Raw genomic sequence first — 21,541 nt, forward strand, 5'->3', positions numbered from 1 at the left:
TAAAAATACTAAAAGCATGATATCAAACCCTCTAAGCGCGTCCACGTCGGATTGGAAATTCAGACCAATCATAGGAGCTTTAAATTGCCATGTCACACATATTTTTAGTCTTCACAGAAAAAGCGGGGTCATTTGTATAGGCTTAAAACAATTCGAGATAGCCCGTTTCAAGCCCATCTCTTCTAACCCTAATTTTCAACGCCATCGATGATCTTTCCGGCTCTTCCTCTTCGTCGGAATCGCTTCGTATCCCTGCCAATTGTCGTTACCACACATCCTCAGAATCATTCAGTATGTTCTTTATTCCTTTATTTATGGTTTCGTTTCTCCTCCCTTTGTTTCTCCTCTTATATAAAAGCTATCACCATGAAATCCACAAGAAGATAAAGCTATTGCCACAAAATCCACGAAAAGTCTCCCATGTCCAGGTATGAGCGTTTATACCAATGCTCTTCTTTTTTTATCTGTAAGAGGTGTTTTACTTATGTTGATGACATGCAAACTTTTTTCTGTTTTGCATTTGCGCTACTGAATATCAGAGCTTGCAAGGTGAGGATGATCTCAAAAAGTCTTTGATAGATGAATTATTTCCCTTTTGAGAGATCACTCATTTTTCTATTCCAATAGACTTTCGTGGCCTTCTTTTTCCCCAATTTGTGATAACTACCTAAAACTTTTCTTTTACAGGTTCAATTACATTTCATTATGTGGTGGAGGTTTGTTCAAAGGTTTGGAAGTTCTTCACAAAAAGAGCCATGATTGTCATATCTTTCTTCGTCTGTACATAGATTTGTTCATGCTTCTTGATTTGATTTCAAAAGTGAAACGTCTCTCATGAATTCTTTTTTTTTAACTGTAGCTCATTGTATCGAGATTCACATGATCAAAAGTATGAAGAAGGGAAGAAATGATCTCTCATCTGGTGATAACTTAACTTATAGAAAGAGGAACTTTTGAAATGTTTTTCAGTTCAGTCTATGTTATAATTGTTAGCTGTACAGATTGTTAGTTGCTTCACACTACCACTCCAACGGTTAAGTAAGAACCGGCAAGTAAAGAAAAAGCTGGTAGGCTTCATATCCAAAATTTTTTATGTTTAAGTTGTTCTGTTGCAATATAATAAAATTAACAATAGTTCGTATTTCCACTATATAATTTTGTCTACTTTGAAAGGAATATGGTCACCTAATTTTAATATCTTGGAAGACATATTACGGGGACTCTAAGCTATAAAATATGTAGTGCTGCATTACAAGGCGTGCTATTCTGGACGACTATTCTGAACTTGAGCTAACTCATTTAGACAAGTCCTGTTTTACTGATTCCAACACTGTATGATTCTAAGTTCTTGAACTAACATGTTTCCTTTGATTCAAAAAATATCGTAGCTAATACTCTAGAAAATTTGCAGGAACAGTTATATTCAGATTTTGAGAGGTGCAAAAGAATACACATGAACAGAAACAGTGATATAACATTGGGTGACAGAGATGAGAAGCTGCAGAGAAAACAGAGCCGAGAGTCACCATTGGGTGGCCAAGTTATCTTGAGAAGAAAAGAAGAGAGGCTCAAGAGAGCCAAGTGAATGATCAACAAAATTTGGAGGAACAAAAATGAATAGATACTGACTAGGGAGATTCTCTTGCATCTTGCAAGGAGAATGATCTTAGTTTTGGTTTACTGATTTTACTCTCTTATAATCCTGAGTCGTGGAACTATATGGTTCATGAAGAATATATTCAAGAGAATCTTAGCGTTGGTGGTCATTATCTTCTATAAGAACATGCATGTGAGAAACGAAGTGGATCAAATCAAAACCATAACTGAGGACTGAAAGAAAAGAGGGTGATGGAATCTGAGAGGAAAAAAAGTAACTGATACTTTGGACGCAATAAACTGATGTGTAGTGAAAATTACGTTGATTATCTAATTTTACTATAAATAAGGACATTTAGAATTTTTGAGGTGATCAAACTTCTCTCTTTTCAACTATCTCAATTGGTGGCAAATGAGTTTAAATACAGCATATTCAAATTCAAATGATATCATAACTTTCATACTGGTACGAAGAAATAAAATGATTCCAACTAAGATTTTTGTATATTACTCACTATATTAGTTTTTTTTTTTTTTTTTTTTTTTAATTGAACGGAATTTGGAACATATTTAAATAGAAAACTATTGTGAAGCAATATGAAGAAGATGTTGTAATAATGCCTCTTGAAGCTTGATTCCTTTGTCACGCTTGAAATCTGTCAAACCAAACCGACAAGTATGAAATGGTTTCAGCAGATTGGTGAGATGGTGTTCTACAAAGTTGATCCTCTCTGTCCAATGAGTAAAGCTTTGCTCTCAGTTGCAGAAATATGTCCTTCACAAGTAACGATGTCGGTCTAGAGATGTTGGAATGCAGCCTTGAGTTTCTCTCTTTCCAAATATAGTAAACTGCTGCTTGAAAAATGATCTTGATGACTTCTCTGAATTTTCCTTCGGCAGGACCTGCAGTAATCCAAGGTACTATCTCCTCCATAGAAGTATTTGGGTATTGGATACGACTTCTTGCAAACAATCTGTTCCACACATCATTAGAATAGTCACACTCGAAAAAGAGATGTGTAGTTGATTCATTCATGTGACCACATAGAAGACATGATGCTGGAACATTTATTCCCCACGCTATCAGCTTGTCTCTTGTTTTCATTCTGTCCCACACTAGCAGCCATGTAATGAAAGCATGTTTAGGGATTTTCTTTTTAAACCAGACCGCTTTGTACCAGGGGACTAGAGCAGGATCCGGGTGAAGAGAATGCCAGAGCTTCGATGCTGAAAACATAGATGGAGGATCATTTACTGAGTTCCTCCATAGAAAGTAATCCTCTTCGGGGGAATTTATGTCTGGCGGCTGAGAGGGGAGTGAAGCCCGTAAAGATAACAAAGTTGGGCTCCTGCTTCTTGACGAAGACCATCCTCCCATCATAACTGCCGTGAAAACACTGGCTTCAGCGGGGATTCCAGAGACCATAGGACCATTTAGTCCCGTAACGTCAATAAGCGCACCACGGTGGGTCCAATTATCAAACCAGAAAGATGCAGTTCTGCCTGAATTAACATGGCAAAGGATAAAAGGTCTTGCTATAGAGCGCAGATTCATCAAGCTTCTCCAAATCCAACTGCCCATACTTGAGAAATCTGAGACCCAGAAGATCCTGTCTTGAATGTAGTTTCGCTTTACCCAAGCTACCCAGAGTGAATCGGTTCCAGCAAAGAGTTTCCATAAGAGCTTTACTCCATAGACATTGTTTAGACCCAAAAGCCTTTTCAATCCCAAACCTCCACTTTTCTTTGATATACACACTGTCGCCCAAGAAAACTTTGCTCCCCTTGCAGACGTGTACCCTCCTGACCAGAGGAAAGCATTTAAAATTTGCTCAAGGAAATGCAGACACCCTTTTGAGAGTGGAAAGACTGATGCCCAGAATCTGATAATGCTGTATAGAACAGATTGTATTAACTCCAGACGACCAGCGAAGGATAGGTGACGAGCAGTCCAAGAGCTCACTCTTGATTTGATCTTATCAATCAACGGTTGGTAGTCACATCGTTTTAGCCTGTTCGGAGAGAGGGGAAGGCCAAGGTACTTTACGGGAAGAGAACCTTGAGATATACCAAAATCAGCAGCAAGGGCAGAGGCTGTCGCACGATTATTCCCATCAATAAAAACAGAAGTTTTTCTCAAATTTAGACCTAATCCTGAGTTTCTCTGAAACTCCTTGAGAACATCAAGAATTCCTCGCATCGAGGGTGCTAAACCATCAAAGAAAATAAGGACATCATCTGCGAAGCTTAGGTGAGACACTAGAGGGTCATTGCAGGCAGGGTGAGCTCCAATTCTACCTTCCAGTGTGGCTTTGTCTAATTCTTTTGAAAGAATGTCCATAGCCAAGACAAACAAGGATGATGAGATGGGATCTCCTTGGCGAAGCCCTTTCTGTCCCGGAAAGAATCCAGCTAATTCTCCATTGATAGCCACTGAGTAGTAAGGCGTAGTGATGCATGTTTTGATCCACTGTATAAATAAGGGTGGGAGCTCAAAGGCTGAGAGGATGTTGATGATAAACTCCCATTCGATGCTATCAAATGCCTTTGTTATGTCCACTTGCAGACACCCTCGAGATACCCTGCCATTCTTGTTGAAATCCGCTACCAATTCAGAGGCTAGAAGGACATTATCACTTAATTCTCTACCCTTCACAAAACCAGCTTGATTTCTTTGTACTGCAAACTCTGTTATAAGCTTGAGTCGAGAAGCCAAGATTTTTGAGATAACTTTATAGACTGTGTTGCAGAGAGATACCGGTCTGAAATCTGTTAACGATGAAGCTCCCGATATCTTTGGAATCAAAGAGAGCACCGTTGTATTCGTTTGACGTGGCAGGGAAGAGGTGTGAAAAAAATCTTTTACAGCAGCAGTCAAGTCTTTTCCAACCAAATCCCATGATGAAGTAAAGAATTCCGCTGAGAACCCATCAGGTCCCAGTGCCTTACAGTTAGGCAGCGAGAAAACCACACTCTTGATCTCCTCGTCAGTTGGTATAGCGACCATTGTCTCTTCTTTGGTACGATCAAAGCGATAAGGGTGCAGAGATCTGATATAAGTTCCTGAGTACGGTGTGACCGCCTGATTTGATCTCCCCTGAAGGTAAGAGTAGAAATGGATTGCCAAGTTTTTTATTTCTTGGTTTTCAAACACCATTCTATTGTCTGAATCAGTTAGAAAATGGATCAAGTTGCGGGAGAGGTTGGATTTTACCGACTTGTGAAAGAAGCCCGTATTCATATCACCTTTAGAGATCAATCTGACTCGAGATTTCATTTGAAAGAAGTTTTGCTCAGCCGTCGAAAGAATAAGCCATAAGTCCCTCGCCTGTCTTTCCTCCTGAAACAGCAGCTGTGATGGCGAGCTTAACATCTGAATTTGGATACTCTGAAGTTTCTCAAAAGCTTCCTTAGTCCTTTTCTCAATACCGCTGAACCGAGTTCTATTGATGCCTTTACAACAACTCTTTGCTGCTCTAAGTCTCTGGTACAGAGAAATCATTGGAGAGGAGGGTATTATAGGAGAATTCCAAGCATTTTCCAGCAGACGAGCATAATCAGGATGAGTGGTAAAGAAGGGGAAGAATGTAAATCTAGTGTTCCTTCTTGCAACTTCATTTGAGATGGTGACAAGACAGGGAGAATGATCTGAAGAGCCCGGAGGATCAAATAGAGCCATAGAATTTGGGAATTTATCAATCCAAGCCTCGTTTACCAGCGCACGGTCTAGCTTCCTAGACTTGGGGTTTGACGGACTTTTGTTAGACCAAGTGAGGGGGCATCCTCTGAAAGATAAGTCAAAAATTTCGCTTTCCTGTAAACACTATATTAGTTTGGAAGTAGTGTTTACAAAAAAAAGGTAATGTTTGGAAGTCATACGGTCAAAAGTGTATAAAATATTTTTTTCTATCTTGGAATTCAATAATCTTAAAGACAAAACAAAGTTTAAATCAATTATAAGCTAATAATTGTTGTATATAAAAGCCTAAATTATCTAAGATTAAGAGAACAAAGATTATAATTAAAGTTTAATTAACTTATATTCATCTTTTTCATCATATATGATTCCAATAGTAAAACTATAACAAATAATGAGTTATTCTTTTTTTACTTTTACTTTATTATATTAACATAAAATTACAGCAAAATTTAATAGAATAGTAAAGTTACAACCAATTGTGAGCTCTTGCCATTCTAAATTTGTCAGACAAAAATACATTAAAATTTTAAATCTACTAATTTATGTTTTTGTAATTGGTAGAAATATATATATAACAGATATTAAAATATAAATAAACAAATCTCAATTTAATTAAATTTTATTTTAAAACCCGGGCATGTGAGTCATTAAATATAAGAAGAACTAAATTTGTTAAAATCTAAATACATCATACATATATTCACCAAATTTAAAGCAAAAAAAAAAACATATATACAAATATATTTATTTTCTAACTTTTCTCTTTCTCAGAAACTGATGAAAGTTGACAGTTATATATCTAACGTTCCCTAAATTCCAAACGGCCTTTCATAAATTGGAGAAGCATGAAATAGTTTAACACGTTGAAAAACTTGAAAGTTCTTTGTGTGATGCTTTTTGTCTGCTTTTTTTTGGCAAAGATGTATAGGCCGAGCAATTAAAATTGAACAACAGAGCGATATGAAGTTTATAAATGGGTTGAAGACCAGGACTTGAACAAGATTAAGATATTGGAAACGTATTTGACAGCTTATGACCATGATTACTTTTACTGTCCAAAATGTATTTTTCTCTGTAACTGAAATTACTACTATATAGGAACATTATTTCAAAGGTGTGATAGAGATGACATGACAAAATTATGAACGAAGTTTTCACCATACACTAATAACCTTATGACTACATTTCGAGTAGAGTTAGGGAAAAAAATTATTCATATGGGATAAAAACGGTCAAGGATTAATGAAAACAAAACAAATTTTGTAGAGAAAAATTAATGTGTATATATACAAAAAGTAAAAATAATAACAAATAACTACTATAGAAACATAAATAATAAAATCTAACAAAAAATATATACATTTTGGAACAACCAAACATCTCTATTCAGGGAGCTGCAAAGCATAAGTAACCGGAAATATAAATTTATTGTGGTGACAAACATTATTTCCAAAATATACAAGGATAGAAACAAATACAAATTTAAATGTTAATACACATTGAATAATAGGCCACATGTTGTTTCTTGATCAGTGAATGTAATCGTTTAAGAGTAACCTTAATTTTGTACTCCCTCCGTTTCATATTAAGTGCCGTTTTAGAGAATTTTTTTCGTTACAAAATAAATGTCGTTTTCGATTTTCAATGCAAAATTTATTAATTTTATGCAAAATTTATTTTTCTATTGGTTGAAATATGGTTAGGTGTATAGGTAATAGTGTTTTTTTATAGGAAATGTACAAAATTAATTGTTTTCTTAATCCGTGTGCCGAAACCTAAAACGACACTTATAATGAAACAGAGGGAGTACTATATATATATCAGTACATTAATCCAATAAAACAATTTGACAATTTAAAAGAGACAAATTAATCGAGATTACAACAACTACTAACTAGAAATCTCATTTTTTTCATAGGTAACAAAAAAAAATTAACGAAATAAATTGGGAAGCGTGTTTTTATCTGTTTTTGTCCGATTTTATTCTATTTAAAGTGTTATGGAACTTATAAAGGATGCAAATAGTTGTACGACCATAGTAATTCATGTTCCATGTAATATGTTAAATAAAATGATGATGTTATAAAAAAGATTGATGAAATTTTATACTATTAGAAAAATAATTTGAGATGAAAATTAATGGAAAACAATTTCACAAGTTTTCTGGAAAATTTATGTTTTAATAACGTTAACTCAGATTCAATACATGAGTTAGAGTTACACCTTCTATCTATCGCTCAGCTCAGAAGAAGTTAGAACACAATAATCGAGGAAACACTAACGAACAACTTCCAACATCATCCAAACTATTTTTTCTATTTTAAACTCAGTTTTGGTATTTTGGCAAACTAATGAAAAGAATCTAATTACAAAAATGCTAAAAATATACGAAACACTAAAACAACAAAAAAAAAACCCATGTCTCCCCTCATATACTATATTTTACATAGTACATAGTTTATGTACATATGAAAATTCTGCAATATTCTATAATTAAATAACAAAACTAATTGTAAAATTTTAAAAGCGATTATCCGCGCGAAGCGCGGAAGACGATCTAGTTTGTATAAAAAAAAAGTAATAAGGAATCCAAAGAATCATGTTATTAATATCTTTCTCAGTTTAAAACTTTTAGTTGTTTATACAACGAAAAATTTTCAGTTGGAAATACTTCATAAATCACTAATCTTCTATGTATACTATTTACCATCCGTAATTACTTTTATTTGCGTATACATTTATATAGATAAATTTGTATATGACTGTCTTATAAGCGTTTAATTTCTTTGTGATATTTCTGAGATCAGTAAGTTTTAAATAGCAAAAGAAAAGATTATTAGGACATCTCCAACCCTATTACATTTTCTACTCCAAACATTATTTTGAAGTAAAATATATTTTAACCCCATTCCATTTTCAACTCCAAAATAGAGTAATGGCTAGGGTTACTCCATTTATAAATTAATCCTACCTATTACTCCATTTTGGAGTTGAACTTTTTTATTTATAAAATAGTCCTTTACATCTTAAATGTTTTTCTATCATACTTAAATAATATTTAAAAATAATAGAAAAATAAAAATGATATTCCATAAGAGATTATTTAATATTTTTACATAAAAGTTTCATAAACTATTATTATATAAAATAATAAACATAAACATAAAAATATAAAATAAATATAATATAAAATTAGTGATTTAATAATCTGGTAAATTATTTCTGGAACAACCATGATCGTGAAATATCGCCCAAACGATGAAAATTTTCGAATTTAAAAATTTCTTTCCCAATTTAAGAAAATCATGGATAAAAAAACTCATTATTCATTCTGAGATGCATTAGTTGAACATTTGTGAGAAAAAATATATTATGTAATACTCATTATTGAAATAAAATATTTTATTTTATATATATTTTATGATTTATTATATTTTAATAATAAATGTTTAATTTAAATAAATTATATTTTGTAGATTTTTTATAAACATAAGATATTTAGGGTTAATTGGTAATTTTTTATAAGTATTAGTTGTTAGTAACAATTATTAATTAAATAAAAAGATTTTTTTTAGAATATTTATTTTTTGAATAAAAAATGGAGTAATACATTGGAGTGAAACGCTACTCTATTTTGGTGTTGCACTATTTTAGAGTAAAATATGAAGTAATACATTGGAGATGCTTTTAGGTGTTTATTATAAAGGGAAACTAGAGTTTGATCTGTGCACCAACGCATGTGTTTATTTTTAATTTTTTGTAAATAAATATTTATTTTGTATAAATAATAATATCTATTTTTAAAATTTACATGTATTAAATATTTTTTTAATATCACATTTCTAAAAAAAAAATTTTAGTAGTTTATATTGTATAATTTTATTTTGTATTATAAACTGTCAATTATATCATTCACATTTTAAAATATAATCCATGCATCTTCACATTTTCTTTTATGAATCAAAAATCGATGATAAGTATAATAAAACTATTTTATGTACTAAATTTATCATGTTAAATTTTTTTTTGTACAAACATTTATCATATTGAATTTATGTTTTATAGTTGTTTAATTTGACAAAAATATAATAAATGATAAAAGTTAGGATTAGATGGTTTCTTAGTCGCATTAAAGTATAATTAAATAATTTTCTAATTAATAATCGATTTAGGAAATGATTTAATAAAATAGGAAAAGATAAAAATATTTAATGATAGACTTCTTAATTAGTTCAGTGACATAGACTTGTAAATAAGTAGTAAATCTTAGGGTTTTTTTTTATTTGTGCTCTTATTTTAATAAGATAGAAGGATGATTTGAGTTTTTTTTTTTCAGATTCACGCATTTGTTTTCATATAATTAATTAAAAAGATTTTCCTAGAAATATCCCCTAAAATCAAAACATTGACTTGCGTCGTCACACGGAAACCAGAGTCTTCATCAGTAATATACTATCGTGTTGTTTAATAGAAGTATTTTGACCGGCAAGTCTATCCCCAACGCGTTCCAGACCACACCAACCTATGAAAAAGACCCTTTATTACATAATAAAATGTATATATATGTTACTCTCTCTCTCTCGCTGATGTTATAACATTTTCATACATATTAATTAATAAATATATATATATATTGTTTAGCACTTTTAGATTTTACTAATAAAATTTTGTTCCATTCACATTTTTTTCATTTGATTTAATGTTTTAGTTTTAAAGATAAATGTATTAACTGCTCTTAAAAACATCAGTCTTTCAAATCTAATAACAAAATCTAAAACATCAAACCAAACGTTAGTGGTCGGGTGTCACAAGAAGTTATATGGATCTCTAAGAGATCCAAATTCAAATTCGCTACTAATTTAGATAACCACTAGAACTTTCACATTCTCTCTGAAAAAAGAATCATCCACTATCCTTAAAAAAAAAAAATCTAAAACATCAATTACTCTTATATCTTAAAATTGTTCTTTCTCCGTAGGTGAGAGGTGTATTTAACCCAAAAAAAAGTTTAAAAATCGTCTTAAGGTGAAACCCAAGAAGTTGACAAAAAAAAAATGGAGAAACCCTAGAAGCAAATCAACAAAATTTGAAATAAATAGCCGTTACAAGAAGCTGATTAGTACTTTAATCTCTTAATCAAAAGATGTTTTGGCAGAATAATGAAAAGACTTGTCAATTTCACACGACTTCACGTTTCCGTCAGAAATTAGCACATCCCGCGATTGACTGAAGGACGTGCAATGATGATGCATTGCTTTAAATATCTTTTTTGTAATGGCTCAGCTTTAGATAAATCGATCGATGCAAATAAGTAAGTTTTTTTTTGCTTAAATGCAAATAAGTAAGTTTTCTTCAACAATTTTTTGATAATTAAATAAGGTTAGTTGAATTTTCAATTACTAATTTATGCCGTTAGAAAAAAGTTAGATTTTTTTCACACTCTCTCTTTCTCTCTACAAGAATATCTTTATCAAATTTATTTATAGAAAATCACATGACTAGTGCAAAAAATATTATATTCCCTATATAAACGGCCACTTAATCATCTTCACATTAAAAAAAAATTCAGCAACAAAAGGAAAATTAAGAATGAGAGGAAAATATCTTTCTTTACTAGTGCTTGTCTTAGCCTCCAGTGAGGTTCTTGCCATGTCCAACTCTTCAATACCTAAACTAAGAAGAAGTGATTTTCCAGAAGATTTCATTTTTGGGTCTGCAACCTCTGCTTACCAGGTATATCTTTTTTTTTGTTTCTTCTAATTATTATTATCATTTCTTCAAATAAATTTGATCACTGATTAGATAATTTATATTGCTTGACATATCTCAGGTTGAAGGAGCTGCTCATGAAGATGGTAGAGGACCAAGTATCTGGGATACTTTCTCTGAAAAATACCCAGGTTTTATTCTAATTCAAATCTTATAGTTTCACCGATCTAAAGAATAGTTTAGATTCAAGATCCGTCAATTATGTATATATAAATGTGTAAATCTGTTCTTATTAAAGATTGGTTGGTTTTTCATGAGATCTGGAAAAAGACTAAATGTGAAATATCATTGAATAGGAAAAAGCTTAACTACTCTGTTTTGATTCTTTAATGGGAGTATAGTTGATAAACTTAATTAATGTTTTTATTTTATTTCACCAGAGAAGATAAAGGATGGTAGCAATGGTTCTGTTGCAGATAACTCTTACCATCTTTACAAGGTAACTGTTTTTTTTTTTGCATCAAATACCTAAAATTCATATAGTTTGTTCTGAATTTCATTGGCCTCAAAATTAACCAACGATTGAGTGCAGGAAGATGTGGCTTTATTGCATCAAATTGGCTTCAATGCTTACAGATTCTCTATCTCGTGGTCGAGGATTTTGCCTCGTAAGTTCTTCTCTTTGAAAGTTGTTTACATGTTGATTTGATTAATTTCTAGTGCCAATAATACTAATGAGTTTTTTCTTATGTAGATGGGAATTTGAAAGGAGGAATCAACCAGGCTGGTATTGACTATTACAACAACATAATCAATGAGCTTTTATCCAAAGGTAAGACAACATCCAATTTGACAGAGGCTAAAGTAACGCCCTCTCTTTCACGTTAACCTAATTTAAAATTTTAGCTACTCGATGTATATATTAAATATTACTCCATCCGTTTCAATACAGATGATGTTTTAGAAGGTTTGTTTTGTTTCAATTTGCACGAAGTTTTGAGATTTTAAGGAAGTTTTGAGATTTTAAGGTTAATTTTAACTTTATTGGAAACAGTTCAACCAATTAGATTTTACAGTCTTTTTTATAATTGGTTAGCTGATTTTAAAATTATATTTTTAAATTATTTTTCTAGGGAAATGTAATTTTCTTAATTTTTGTACACTATTACAAAACATCAAGTATTATGAAACGGAGGGAGTATATTTCTTTCTAATCGTGATATATTTTTAAAATTAAATCCATAGTATTATTCCTATACGCATACTTAGATTTTATTTTAAAGGCTTCTTCTGATCATGCATTTTTTCTTAAATTTATCTCCAAAGTTCAAAAATATTAGGTATTTTTCTGCACCATGTGCAGATATAAAAATTGAAATTGAAATTATATTTAAAAATAAAATTTTATGATTATTTTGGATTTTATTATTTTCTTACCAATATTTTTATATAATTTTTGATCTAATTGAACATAAAATTAAGATAAAATAAACAATTTTTATTTTAAACTATATTTAAGAATAGATATGTATATATTTAAAATTATAATTTTAAATAGATTTTTATCTATTTTTTCTGGATAAAATACATTAAATCAACTTGTATAAAATTAATTAATTTTTTTTGATGTATAATTATCAAAAGTATAAATAAAAAGTATTTCTAAAATTTCTAGATATATAAAAGAAGCTAATAATATCATGATTAAAATTTATAATTTCTAAAAATTGTAAAAAAAAAAACTGAAAATATTTTTAGTAGTAAAATTGTATAATTTAAATTTTAAAAAATAGAAGTAGATAAAATTTCAAAAATTTTAAAATATTATTATGTTTCTATATTATATTATTTAATGTCATATTTGACTAAATTTACATTAATGATGATTTATAATTTACTTTCATATTCTAAAAAAATTACCAAAAATAAAAATAAGCATTAAATATAATTGTCCATGTCACTTTTAGTTATAAACCATATCATTATTTCTAGTATTTACGTTTATTTTGTGAAAATGATCGTAGAGAGAACACTTGTCAAAATAGCTTTGCAAAGAATGTATAAGAGATACTGTAAGTTAATGTGTGCCAACCAGATAAAACCAAATTTGTCTGCCTTGAAAATGAGTGGTGCGGTTTGAATTCACGTACGGATTTGGAAAGAGTACATGTTAGCCATTGAATTAGTTACCACATTTTTTTGAAGGAAATCATCTGACATTCAGGACCGTGCCTGAGTAAAAGCCAATCAAGCATATGCTTGGGGTCTTGAAAAATTATATAAATATTAGGGGCCAAATCCTAACAGAAATAACTAAGTGGCTAGGTTGGTAATGTACTTATTAGAAGTATATAAGGTGCCCAGTTCGATTCTTCACCTAAACATTTTAAATTCTCATTGTTTTGGGGGGCCAAATTAATAATTGGGCTTTAGGGCTTAAAATTCTCAGGCACAGCCCTGCTGACATTAAGAAAATAATTTTAAGAGAGATAGCGACTAATCATCTTTCTTCCAACCTTTAGATATAAGATATGCATTTTAGGTATAAACGTAACACATGCAGTAATGTAAATATTATGTTACTGTCTATAGGAATTAAGCCTTTTGCCACCATATTCCACTGGGACACACCACAAGGCCTTGAAGATGCTTACGGTGGATTCCGTGGCGCAGAAATTGTGTAAGTACTCCAGACCAATATTTTTTTTTTTTGTAGAATTTGTAATATCGTAGAAAAAGAAGAAAAAAGAGTTATATTACATAAACGATTTTATTGATTTTATTTTTGTTTTGATGAATGAAACAGAAACGATTTCCGTGATTATGCGGATATTTGTTTTAAGAACTTTGGAGACAGAGTGAAGCATTGGATGACGCTGAACGAGCCACTAACAGTGGTGCAACAAGGGTACGTTGCAGGTGTGATGGCTCCAGGAAGATGCTCCAAATTCACAAACCCTAATTGCACCGCCGGAGATGGAGCCATCGAACCTTATATCGTCGGTCACAACCTCATCCTTGCTCACGGAGCCGCCGTCAAAGTCTACAGAGAAAAATACAAGGTGAATAAAAAACAAGATTCACTCTGTTTCTTGGTCTTCAAGTTACCAAAACTGACCATTATACGCGGCAAATAATCCTTGTTATGAATCATCGAATCTTTGTCAGTTTATTTGTCTGCGGAGTATGAAAAATATTCTCTTGAATGTTGTTTAACAGGCATCTCAAAAAGGTCAAGTTGGTATTGCTTTGAACGCGGCTTGGAACTTGCCCTATACAGAATCAGCCGAAGATAGGTCAGCTGCGGCACGAGCCATGGCCTTCACATTTGACTACTTTATAGAGCCACTTGTAACTGGTAAATACCCAGTCGACATGGTCAACAACGTAAAAGGCGGTCGTTTGCCTATATTTACTGCACAACAGTCTAAGATGCTTAAGGGCTCATATGATTTCATTGGCATCAATTATTACTCTTCCACTTACGCAAAGGATGTCCCATGTTCCACCGAACAGGTTACAATGTTCTCCGATCCTTGTGCCAGCGTCACAGGTCCGTTTTCGTATCGCCCAAGTTACTTTGTCATTTTTTAAATAAACCAGCTGATAATTACGAGTCCAAAAACCTATGTTATCAGGCGAAAGAGAAGGAGTTCCCATTGGTCCAAAGGTGCTTGTCTAGACTAATCTCATAAAACCTTGTAATTTATGGATTAAAATTACACGGTCTAGTGGACCGGCTAAGGTTTAGATATCATAGACTAATCTCATAAAACCTTTGTATGTGTGTTTATTTTATTTTTATAGGCAGCATCAGATTGGCTTTTGGTATATCCAAAGGGAATTCGTGATCTTGTCCTCTATGCAAAATACAAGTTCAAAGATCCCGTCATGTACATAACTGAAAACGGTAATTCACATTCACAAAGCCATGAGCTTTATTGATTGATATAATATTTATGAATATTCGACAATGAGCTCTAGTTTCCGGGTGATACATATTGTAGGGAGAGATGAATTTAGCACAGATAAAATATTCCTTAAAGACGGCGATAGAATCGATTACTACGCTCGACATCTTGAGATGGTTCAAGACGCTATCTCGTAAGCATTTTAAGAAATTCACTTCTCACATATTACAAGTAACAAAGATAATTAATTTATGTTACGATGTTGCCAATGATTTTGTTAAATGATGATTTAGGGTCGGAGCCAATGTGAAGGGATTTTTTGCGTGGTCGTTGTTGGACAACTTCGAATGGGCAGTGGGATACACCGTCCGGTTTGGGCTGGTTTACGTGGATTTCAAAGATGGATGTAAGAGATACCCGAAAAAATCGGCTGATTGGTTCACAGAGTTCTTAAATCCAAAGAAAAGCAATTGATGGACACTGCTTTGAAACATTCCGTTTAATTTCTCCGTACGTTATTATTATTTTCTCTGTTGGAAACAATGAGGAATGGTTTTAAGCTTTCAGTTATTCTACAACGAACCCGATTGGGTTTTCTAATAATATAACGTGATTGATTATACTCTACCACAGAGTTTGTTCTTTTTATAATCTCCTGGCTTTCAAAGATGATCATTTGTGGTATTATGAGTTGGGTCATTTGGAAAATGTGGTTGGTCCAATGCATCATCTGTATATTATTTGAGAAGTGATTTGGCATAGACATTTTTATTTAACGTTGATTTATATTTTTGGTAATTTTTTTAGAATATGCTAATAACTCATAGATAATCACTAATATAACAATAAATAATATAATATATAATAGAAATATAATTGTAATAATAATTTACAATTTTCAAATTATTATTTAATTATATTTTTTATAATTATATAATTTTACTACTAAAACAATTCTTCAAAATTTTATGCATTTTTTAAAAATAAAAATTATAATTATTTTAATCCAATACCATTAGTTTCTTTTAATATCTACAAATTTTAGATATTTAATGTCTCTTAATTTTATAGAATTTATTTTAATATATTTTAACCAAAAAGTTGATAAAAAATCTTTCCAAGATTATTTTTTTATGTATATACATATATATGATTAAATAAATATTTAAACTTAAAATTATTTAAGTTCAAAATTTAAATATTCTAAGCAAATAATGAAAATCTAAAAAAAAATATCAAAACTTATTTTAAAATATAATAAGTTTTAAAACATAATTATAGCATGTGTAAAAGTTGGGGGTAATACAAAAATATTTAACAACTTTCGATCAAACGTGGAATATCCTATTATACAACATTGGATCATTTTTAAACTTGGTTGGTTTCATTCACATCTCCTACTAAAATAGAAAAATTATAATGGTCTTAACCATCAGTCATATGTTATTTATATAAAATGTCACTAATAATTAATGAAAACACTAGAACTTCATTAAAATAATTATAAAACAATAGTATACTACTAGATATGTTTCTAAATAACACAACAATTAAATTTATAACTAAACAGTGTAATATAATTAATAATTGACAAAAACATTCAAATAATTTATGAAAAGTGTATAACTGCTTTTTCTTGCAGGTTTAGATACTAAAAATAGTTTCAATTAATATTAAATCAATCAACTTAATAAATTGATTTATTTATATTTTCATAAATAGAAACGTACATTCATGTAAATTTAAATAACTTTCATATTCAATTAAATAGTGTATAAATAAAATTTTAGAGTAAATAAATTTACTGCAAATAATTTTTATAATTAAAATTTTATGAAAAAATATATCACACAATTAATCAAATAAATTATAGAAATTTATTGAAATTTTATAAAGAAAAGCGAAACAATTGAAAAATAAAATTAAGTCATATTTTATATAAGTTTTCTATTTAATATAAATACAAATTATATAATTATATATGTTTTCAAATACAATAATACAAAAAATATAAAAAGTTTTAGTTTTGTAAATTAAATTTTATTAAAAAAATTTCCAGCGATTTTAAGTTGTCTGTTATAGCACGTGTAAAAGTTGGGAGTGATATTATGTAAAAACCTTCAATTCTTATGTAATTTTTTGGTTGGTCTATACAGTATTAAGTATAGCATGTGTAAAAATTGTGAGTAAAAGTATTTACAAAACCAATCTTATAACTTAAGCAGAAATTTTTATCTGTTCCAAAAACAATGTTAAGATTTCAAATTTAAGGTTTTGAACTTTGAAACTTCAATTACAGAGTTCACTGTTTTCAAAAAATTTCATTTTAATTTAGCAATTTAGTCTTTACAATTTTATATCTTAAATATTTTACAAATATTTTATTATTTTATAGAAGGTTTAAATATTAAACAATGCTAAAATTCATATAAATTTCATATAATTTGAAATGTTCGAAATTTTTTTCTGAAAGTTTCAAAATTCTTTTCTAAAAGGGTTCAAAATTCTTTTATGAAAGGTTCAAAATCTCTTTCTGAATGGTTCATAATTATTTTCTAAAGGTTTACGAATTCCTTTCTCAAAGGTTTGTGCGACTTATCTGCCTTTACTAATTAAAGCGGCATGTTTCAGTCTCTAGGAAGTACTTTAACTCTTGTTTACCAATTAAATGAGGAGGAGGAAACATGTATACTTCATCTATATCTTATGTTACTCGTGATTTATGTTAATGGCTATGAAGAGTTAATAAACGGTTCGTAATCTTTTTCTAAAGGATTTAGTGTTTTTTCTGAAGGATTAAAAATATTATGTAAAGAAAACGAGAGGTATATCCTGATTTCATTTTAGTATTCAGAAAGACTATCAATCTGTATGATATCGTTCCAGTTTAGAAATTATTATCGATACTTTCATAGATCCGGAATATCTCATGTTAATATAAAAAAATGTCTATAAATAGAAACACATAACTAGTGCAAAGACAATTATAGTCCCTATATAGACCTCTACTTAATCATCTCCTCAATAAAAAAATAATAATTAAAACAAAATTAAGAATGAGAATAAAATATTTTCTTTACTGGTGCTCATTGTAACATCCTCCAATGAAGTACTCTTCAACACCTGATTTCTACGCTCGACATCTTCAGGTGGTTCAAGACGCGATCTCTAATACTAAGAGCATCTTTATCCTATATACCCATTAAGAGTTTCTTAATTGTTTTTTAATAGTATTTAAGGAATAAAGTTGATTAAGAAACTTAGTTAAAATATTTGAGAATTTTATATCTCCATTGCAAGTCTTTTATTTTAGGATTCTTAAAAATAAAATAATATTAAACATTATTTATTTAAAATTTCTTAAACATAAAAACATGATTTGAACAAGTTGAATTTGTCTCAGAATGAGCTGAAACAAAAATGATTGTTATTGGATTCACACCACACAAAATCAGCCTAGTACTGCTTGAGTTATTGGTCAATACAAGCAAGACAGTAACATAATAATTTACTCCTTTGTTCTGGTAGTAACCGTTGCCCTCGTTTGTATTCTGTTGGTTCCAGGTCGATGCTTCTTCTTTAGTGAACTCTTCAACCTTTTGTGAAGCAGTTGCCATTACTCCTTTCATGATCCCCCATGTCCTCTGTCCTATCTCTGTTGTCTTACTCGCAACAACGATAACAGTCTCACTCACCGTGTGATCTAAACCACCTTCTTTGACCTGCGATGAACAAATTTTTCTCATTTTAAATTTAACCTCACTCAACAAGACTAATGCATAGACCTAGAGAGCATCCATCATTACGCTCTAATCAAAGTTTTAATTGATTTAATTAGACGACCGTGCAGCTAAATAAGACTTAGAGAGCAACCAGTATAGCCGCAATCAGATACTAAACATGGAAATGAGAAAGGAAATTACAGATTCGCGACCAAGAAGTGTGTCTTGACTTCGAATTAAATGTGGGTTTTCAGGTAATTGAATACAACAACCTAGGACAATCAAGCACATGACACAACAGAATGATAAAAAAAAAATACCTTGGAAGTGAACTCCATGGTTCCTGTCTGAACAACATTCGCAGCTGATGCGGCAACAAGAGACAATCTTCCAAATCCCTATTTGCATATAGAGTAAAATGAACACGATCAAATAGACAGAGATCAAATCACTTACCTCAGACATAACAGAGATAACATAATTCAACTCAACATCTAATCTAAACTAATCTGATCACTATCAAAAGCATCAACCTTTAAATTAGCTCCACATCTGATCTGATCACTATAAAAAAGCATCAAAATTTACCTCAGACATAACAAAGGAGGAAGCCCCTCCGGCTTAGACTTATTCTCAGCCATCCTCTTCGCAAAGAAACTCTCTTTATTCACAGCAGAAGCCTCAAGCTGCGACCTTGAATAAATATCCTCCGAAGACTTCGCCGGAGCACCGCGACCTCCCGACGCTCTAAAATCACTCGCCGACTGGTTCCTCCTCATATCGCTCGAAGATCTAAAAGATTCATCAGCCTCCCAATCCAAAGTCTGGGCGACGGAGGAGACAACGAAATCGAGAGAGATAGAGATGAGAGAGAGAGAGTACAAGACTTTCATGTGTGACACGTGTCCCATAAGGGACGTCTCTTCCTTCTCCAAATTAAGAGACGTTTGTTCGGTAAATAAGTAATTTTTATTTTTTTTAATTATAATTAATTTAAGCAACTCATTTAAGAGATCCCGATAATGATGCTCTAGGAATTCCACTTCCCACTTTTCCACTAACAAAGATAATTAATTTTATGTATAAGTGGAATTTTTTTAAAAAAAATATTAAATTAATTTGAACAAAAAAATCTTTTTTTACATTTGCTGTTGCATTGTTTTAAGCATTTGTGTTTAAAAAGAAAATGCTAGTTGTAACTCTATCGTCGTGTGGTAGCCATCTTGACAGCCCTTTCTCATAGGCATGTCGGTACATTTCTCTGAAAGCTCCAAGCATGTTGCGGACTTAAACAAACATATACAGTTATGCAACTGTGCCGCAAATGCTTTTGCTAAATGATGAAATATACTTGGAGCTAATGTGAATGGATTTTTTGCTTGGTGGTTGTTGGACAAACTTCGAATGGGTAGATGGAGAATTAATGCAAACTGTACCGTGGGTAGATGGAGAATTAATGCAAACTGTACCATTCCGAAAAATGAATGGTTATAAAGTTTACCAGAAAATTCTGTTGATCACTTGATTGGTTCAAAAAGTTTCTGAATCCAAAGAAAAGCAATTAATGTAAACTGTACCATTCAGTTTATTATTATTATTACTAATCCATTTGTGTCATTTTAAGTGTCACTTTAGGTTTTCTTATTTTATTTTAAAAACATGTTATTCTACAATTTCAATGAAATTTTATACATTAAATATACTTTTTACTTTCTTGAATAACCAATAAATTTTTTTTATCATTCTCATTCAATTAATTATGCATTAAATAAAGATATATTCTTAATTAGTCTATTATATAATTTTTTTAAATTTTTGTGAAAAATGACACTTTTTAATAAATAGATGTTGTATTATCTTTCCCAGTTAGAAATAATGAGGAATGGTTTTCTTTTGGTCAACATGAAAATTGTTTTACAGTTTTAGTTATTTATATACAACGAACGTGATTGGGTTTTTTAATAATATAACCTGGTTGATTTTCCTCGACCACAGAGTTTGTTCCTTGTTTTTAATAATCTCCTAGATGTCGACGATGATCATTTGTGGTATTATGAGTTGGATCATTTGGAAAGTTTGGTTGGTCCCATGCATGATTAATTTTAGCATGTATAAAAGTTGGGAATAAAACTAACATTGGATCACACGTGGAAGTGTCCTATTATACAACAATAGATCGTAGATCGTTTGGAAATTTTGGTTGGTCCCATGCATTTGATGGTCACAACAACAGAGTTATTCTTGGGGTGAACCTCACCGACCAGTAAAATTTCGTTATTTTATATTTAATATTTTAAAAAAATATATATATATTGTCAAGTCATATTATGTTTTTAAAATATAAAAGTAAAAAATAAATAAAAAATAATAGTAGTTACAAAAAAAGATTTAAATTATTTTTAACGTTGTCATCAAAACTAAATCCTAAATCTTAAATCTTGAACTTTTGGGTAAACCCTAAACTCTTGGATAAATTCTAAACTCTAAATCAAAAACACTAAACACTAAAACACTAAGCCTTAAACTCTAAATCTTAAACCCTAAACCTTTGAGTTTTTGGTAGTGTTTTTTATTTAGAGTTTAGGATTTATCCAAGAGTTTACCTAAAGGTTTAGGGTTTAGGATTTAGGATTTAGGATATAGGGATTAAGATTTAGGGTTTAAGATTTATTGTTTTGCTGACGACGTTAAAAATATTTTTTAAAAAAATATTTTTTCTGTAACTACTACTATTTTTTATTTATCTTTTTACCTTTTTATTTTTAAAAACATAATATAACTTGACAATATTTTATTTTATTTTAAAAAGATGTCAAATATGAAATAATATAATATTATTGGTTGGTAAACCTAGAAATTCGTCATAACCCGAAAAGGTGAATCCAAGAACAAGTTCTGTGTGC

At 30.7% G+C, this 21,541-nt stretch overlaps 2 protein-coding genes across 2 annotated transcripts; one reads left to right on the top strand and one right to left on the bottom strand.

Moving 5' to 3' along the window:
* The first annotated feature begins 10,588 nt into the window (after positions 1–10,588).
* Positions 10,589–15,543, top strand: LOC106396737 (beta-glucosidase 15). Its single transcript, XM_013837211.3, has 12 exons — positions 10,589–11,029; positions 11,127–11,196; positions 11,446–11,504; positions 11,598–11,673; positions 11,760–11,837; positions 13,598–13,685; positions 13,812–14,067; positions 14,225–14,558; positions 14,644–14,675; positions 14,813–14,915; positions 15,013–15,109; positions 15,210–15,543. Exons 1-12 carry the CDS (start codon positions 10,886–10,888, stop codon positions 15,388–15,390), a joined length of 1,518 nt encoding a protein of 505 aa, XP_013692665.1. The 5' UTR covers positions 10,589–10,885; the 3' UTR covers positions 15,391–15,543.
* Positions 15,544–18,246: 2,703 nt separating this feature from the next.
* Positions 18,247–19,867, bottom strand: LOC111201881 (ADP-ribosylation factor GTPase-activating protein AGD7-like). Its single transcript, XM_022694216.2, has 3 exons — positions 19,227–19,867; positions 18,959–19,036; positions 18,247–18,638 (listed from the first exon to the last, which is right to left on the bottom strand). Exons 1-3 carry the CDS (start codon positions 19,547–19,549, stop codon positions 18,620–18,622), a joined length of 420 nt encoding a protein of 139 aa, XP_022549937.2. The 5' UTR covers positions 19,550–19,867; the 3' UTR covers positions 18,247–18,619.
* Between the last annotated feature and the right edge of the window lie 1,674 nt (positions 19,868–21,541).

This window comes from Brassica napus, chromosome C4 (assembly GCF_020379485.1).
Source record: "Brassica napus cultivar Da-Ae chromosome C4, Da-Ae, whole genome shotgun sequence".
NCBI classification, from domain to species: domain Eukaryota; kingdom Viridiplantae; phylum Streptophyta; class Magnoliopsida; order Brassicales; family Brassicaceae; genus Brassica; species Brassica napus.

Excerpts from the sequence above, each read along its gene's own strand:
- LOC106396737 (XM_013837211.3), top strand. The coding sequence starts at position 10,886 with ATGAGAGGAAAATATCTTTCTTTACTAGTGCTTGTCTTAGCCTCCAGT. Across the intron at positions 11,838-13,597 it reads CAATGAGCTTTTATCCAAAG|GAATTAAGCCTTTTGCCACC; the intron begins GTAAGACAACAT and ends TACTGTCTATAG. Across the intron at positions 14,068-14,224 it reads TCTACAGAGAAAAATACAAG|GCATCTCAAAAAGGTCAAGT; the intron begins GTGAATAAAAAA and ends GTTGTTTAACAG.
- LOC111201881 (XM_022694216.2), bottom strand. The coding sequence starts at position 19,549 with ATGGGACACGTGTCACACATGAAAGTCTTGTACTCTCTCTCTCTCATC. Across the intron at positions 19,037-19,226 it reads CCTCCTTTGTTATGTCTGAG|GGATTTGGAAGATTGTCTCT; the intron begins GTAAATTTTGAT and ends ATATGCAAATAG.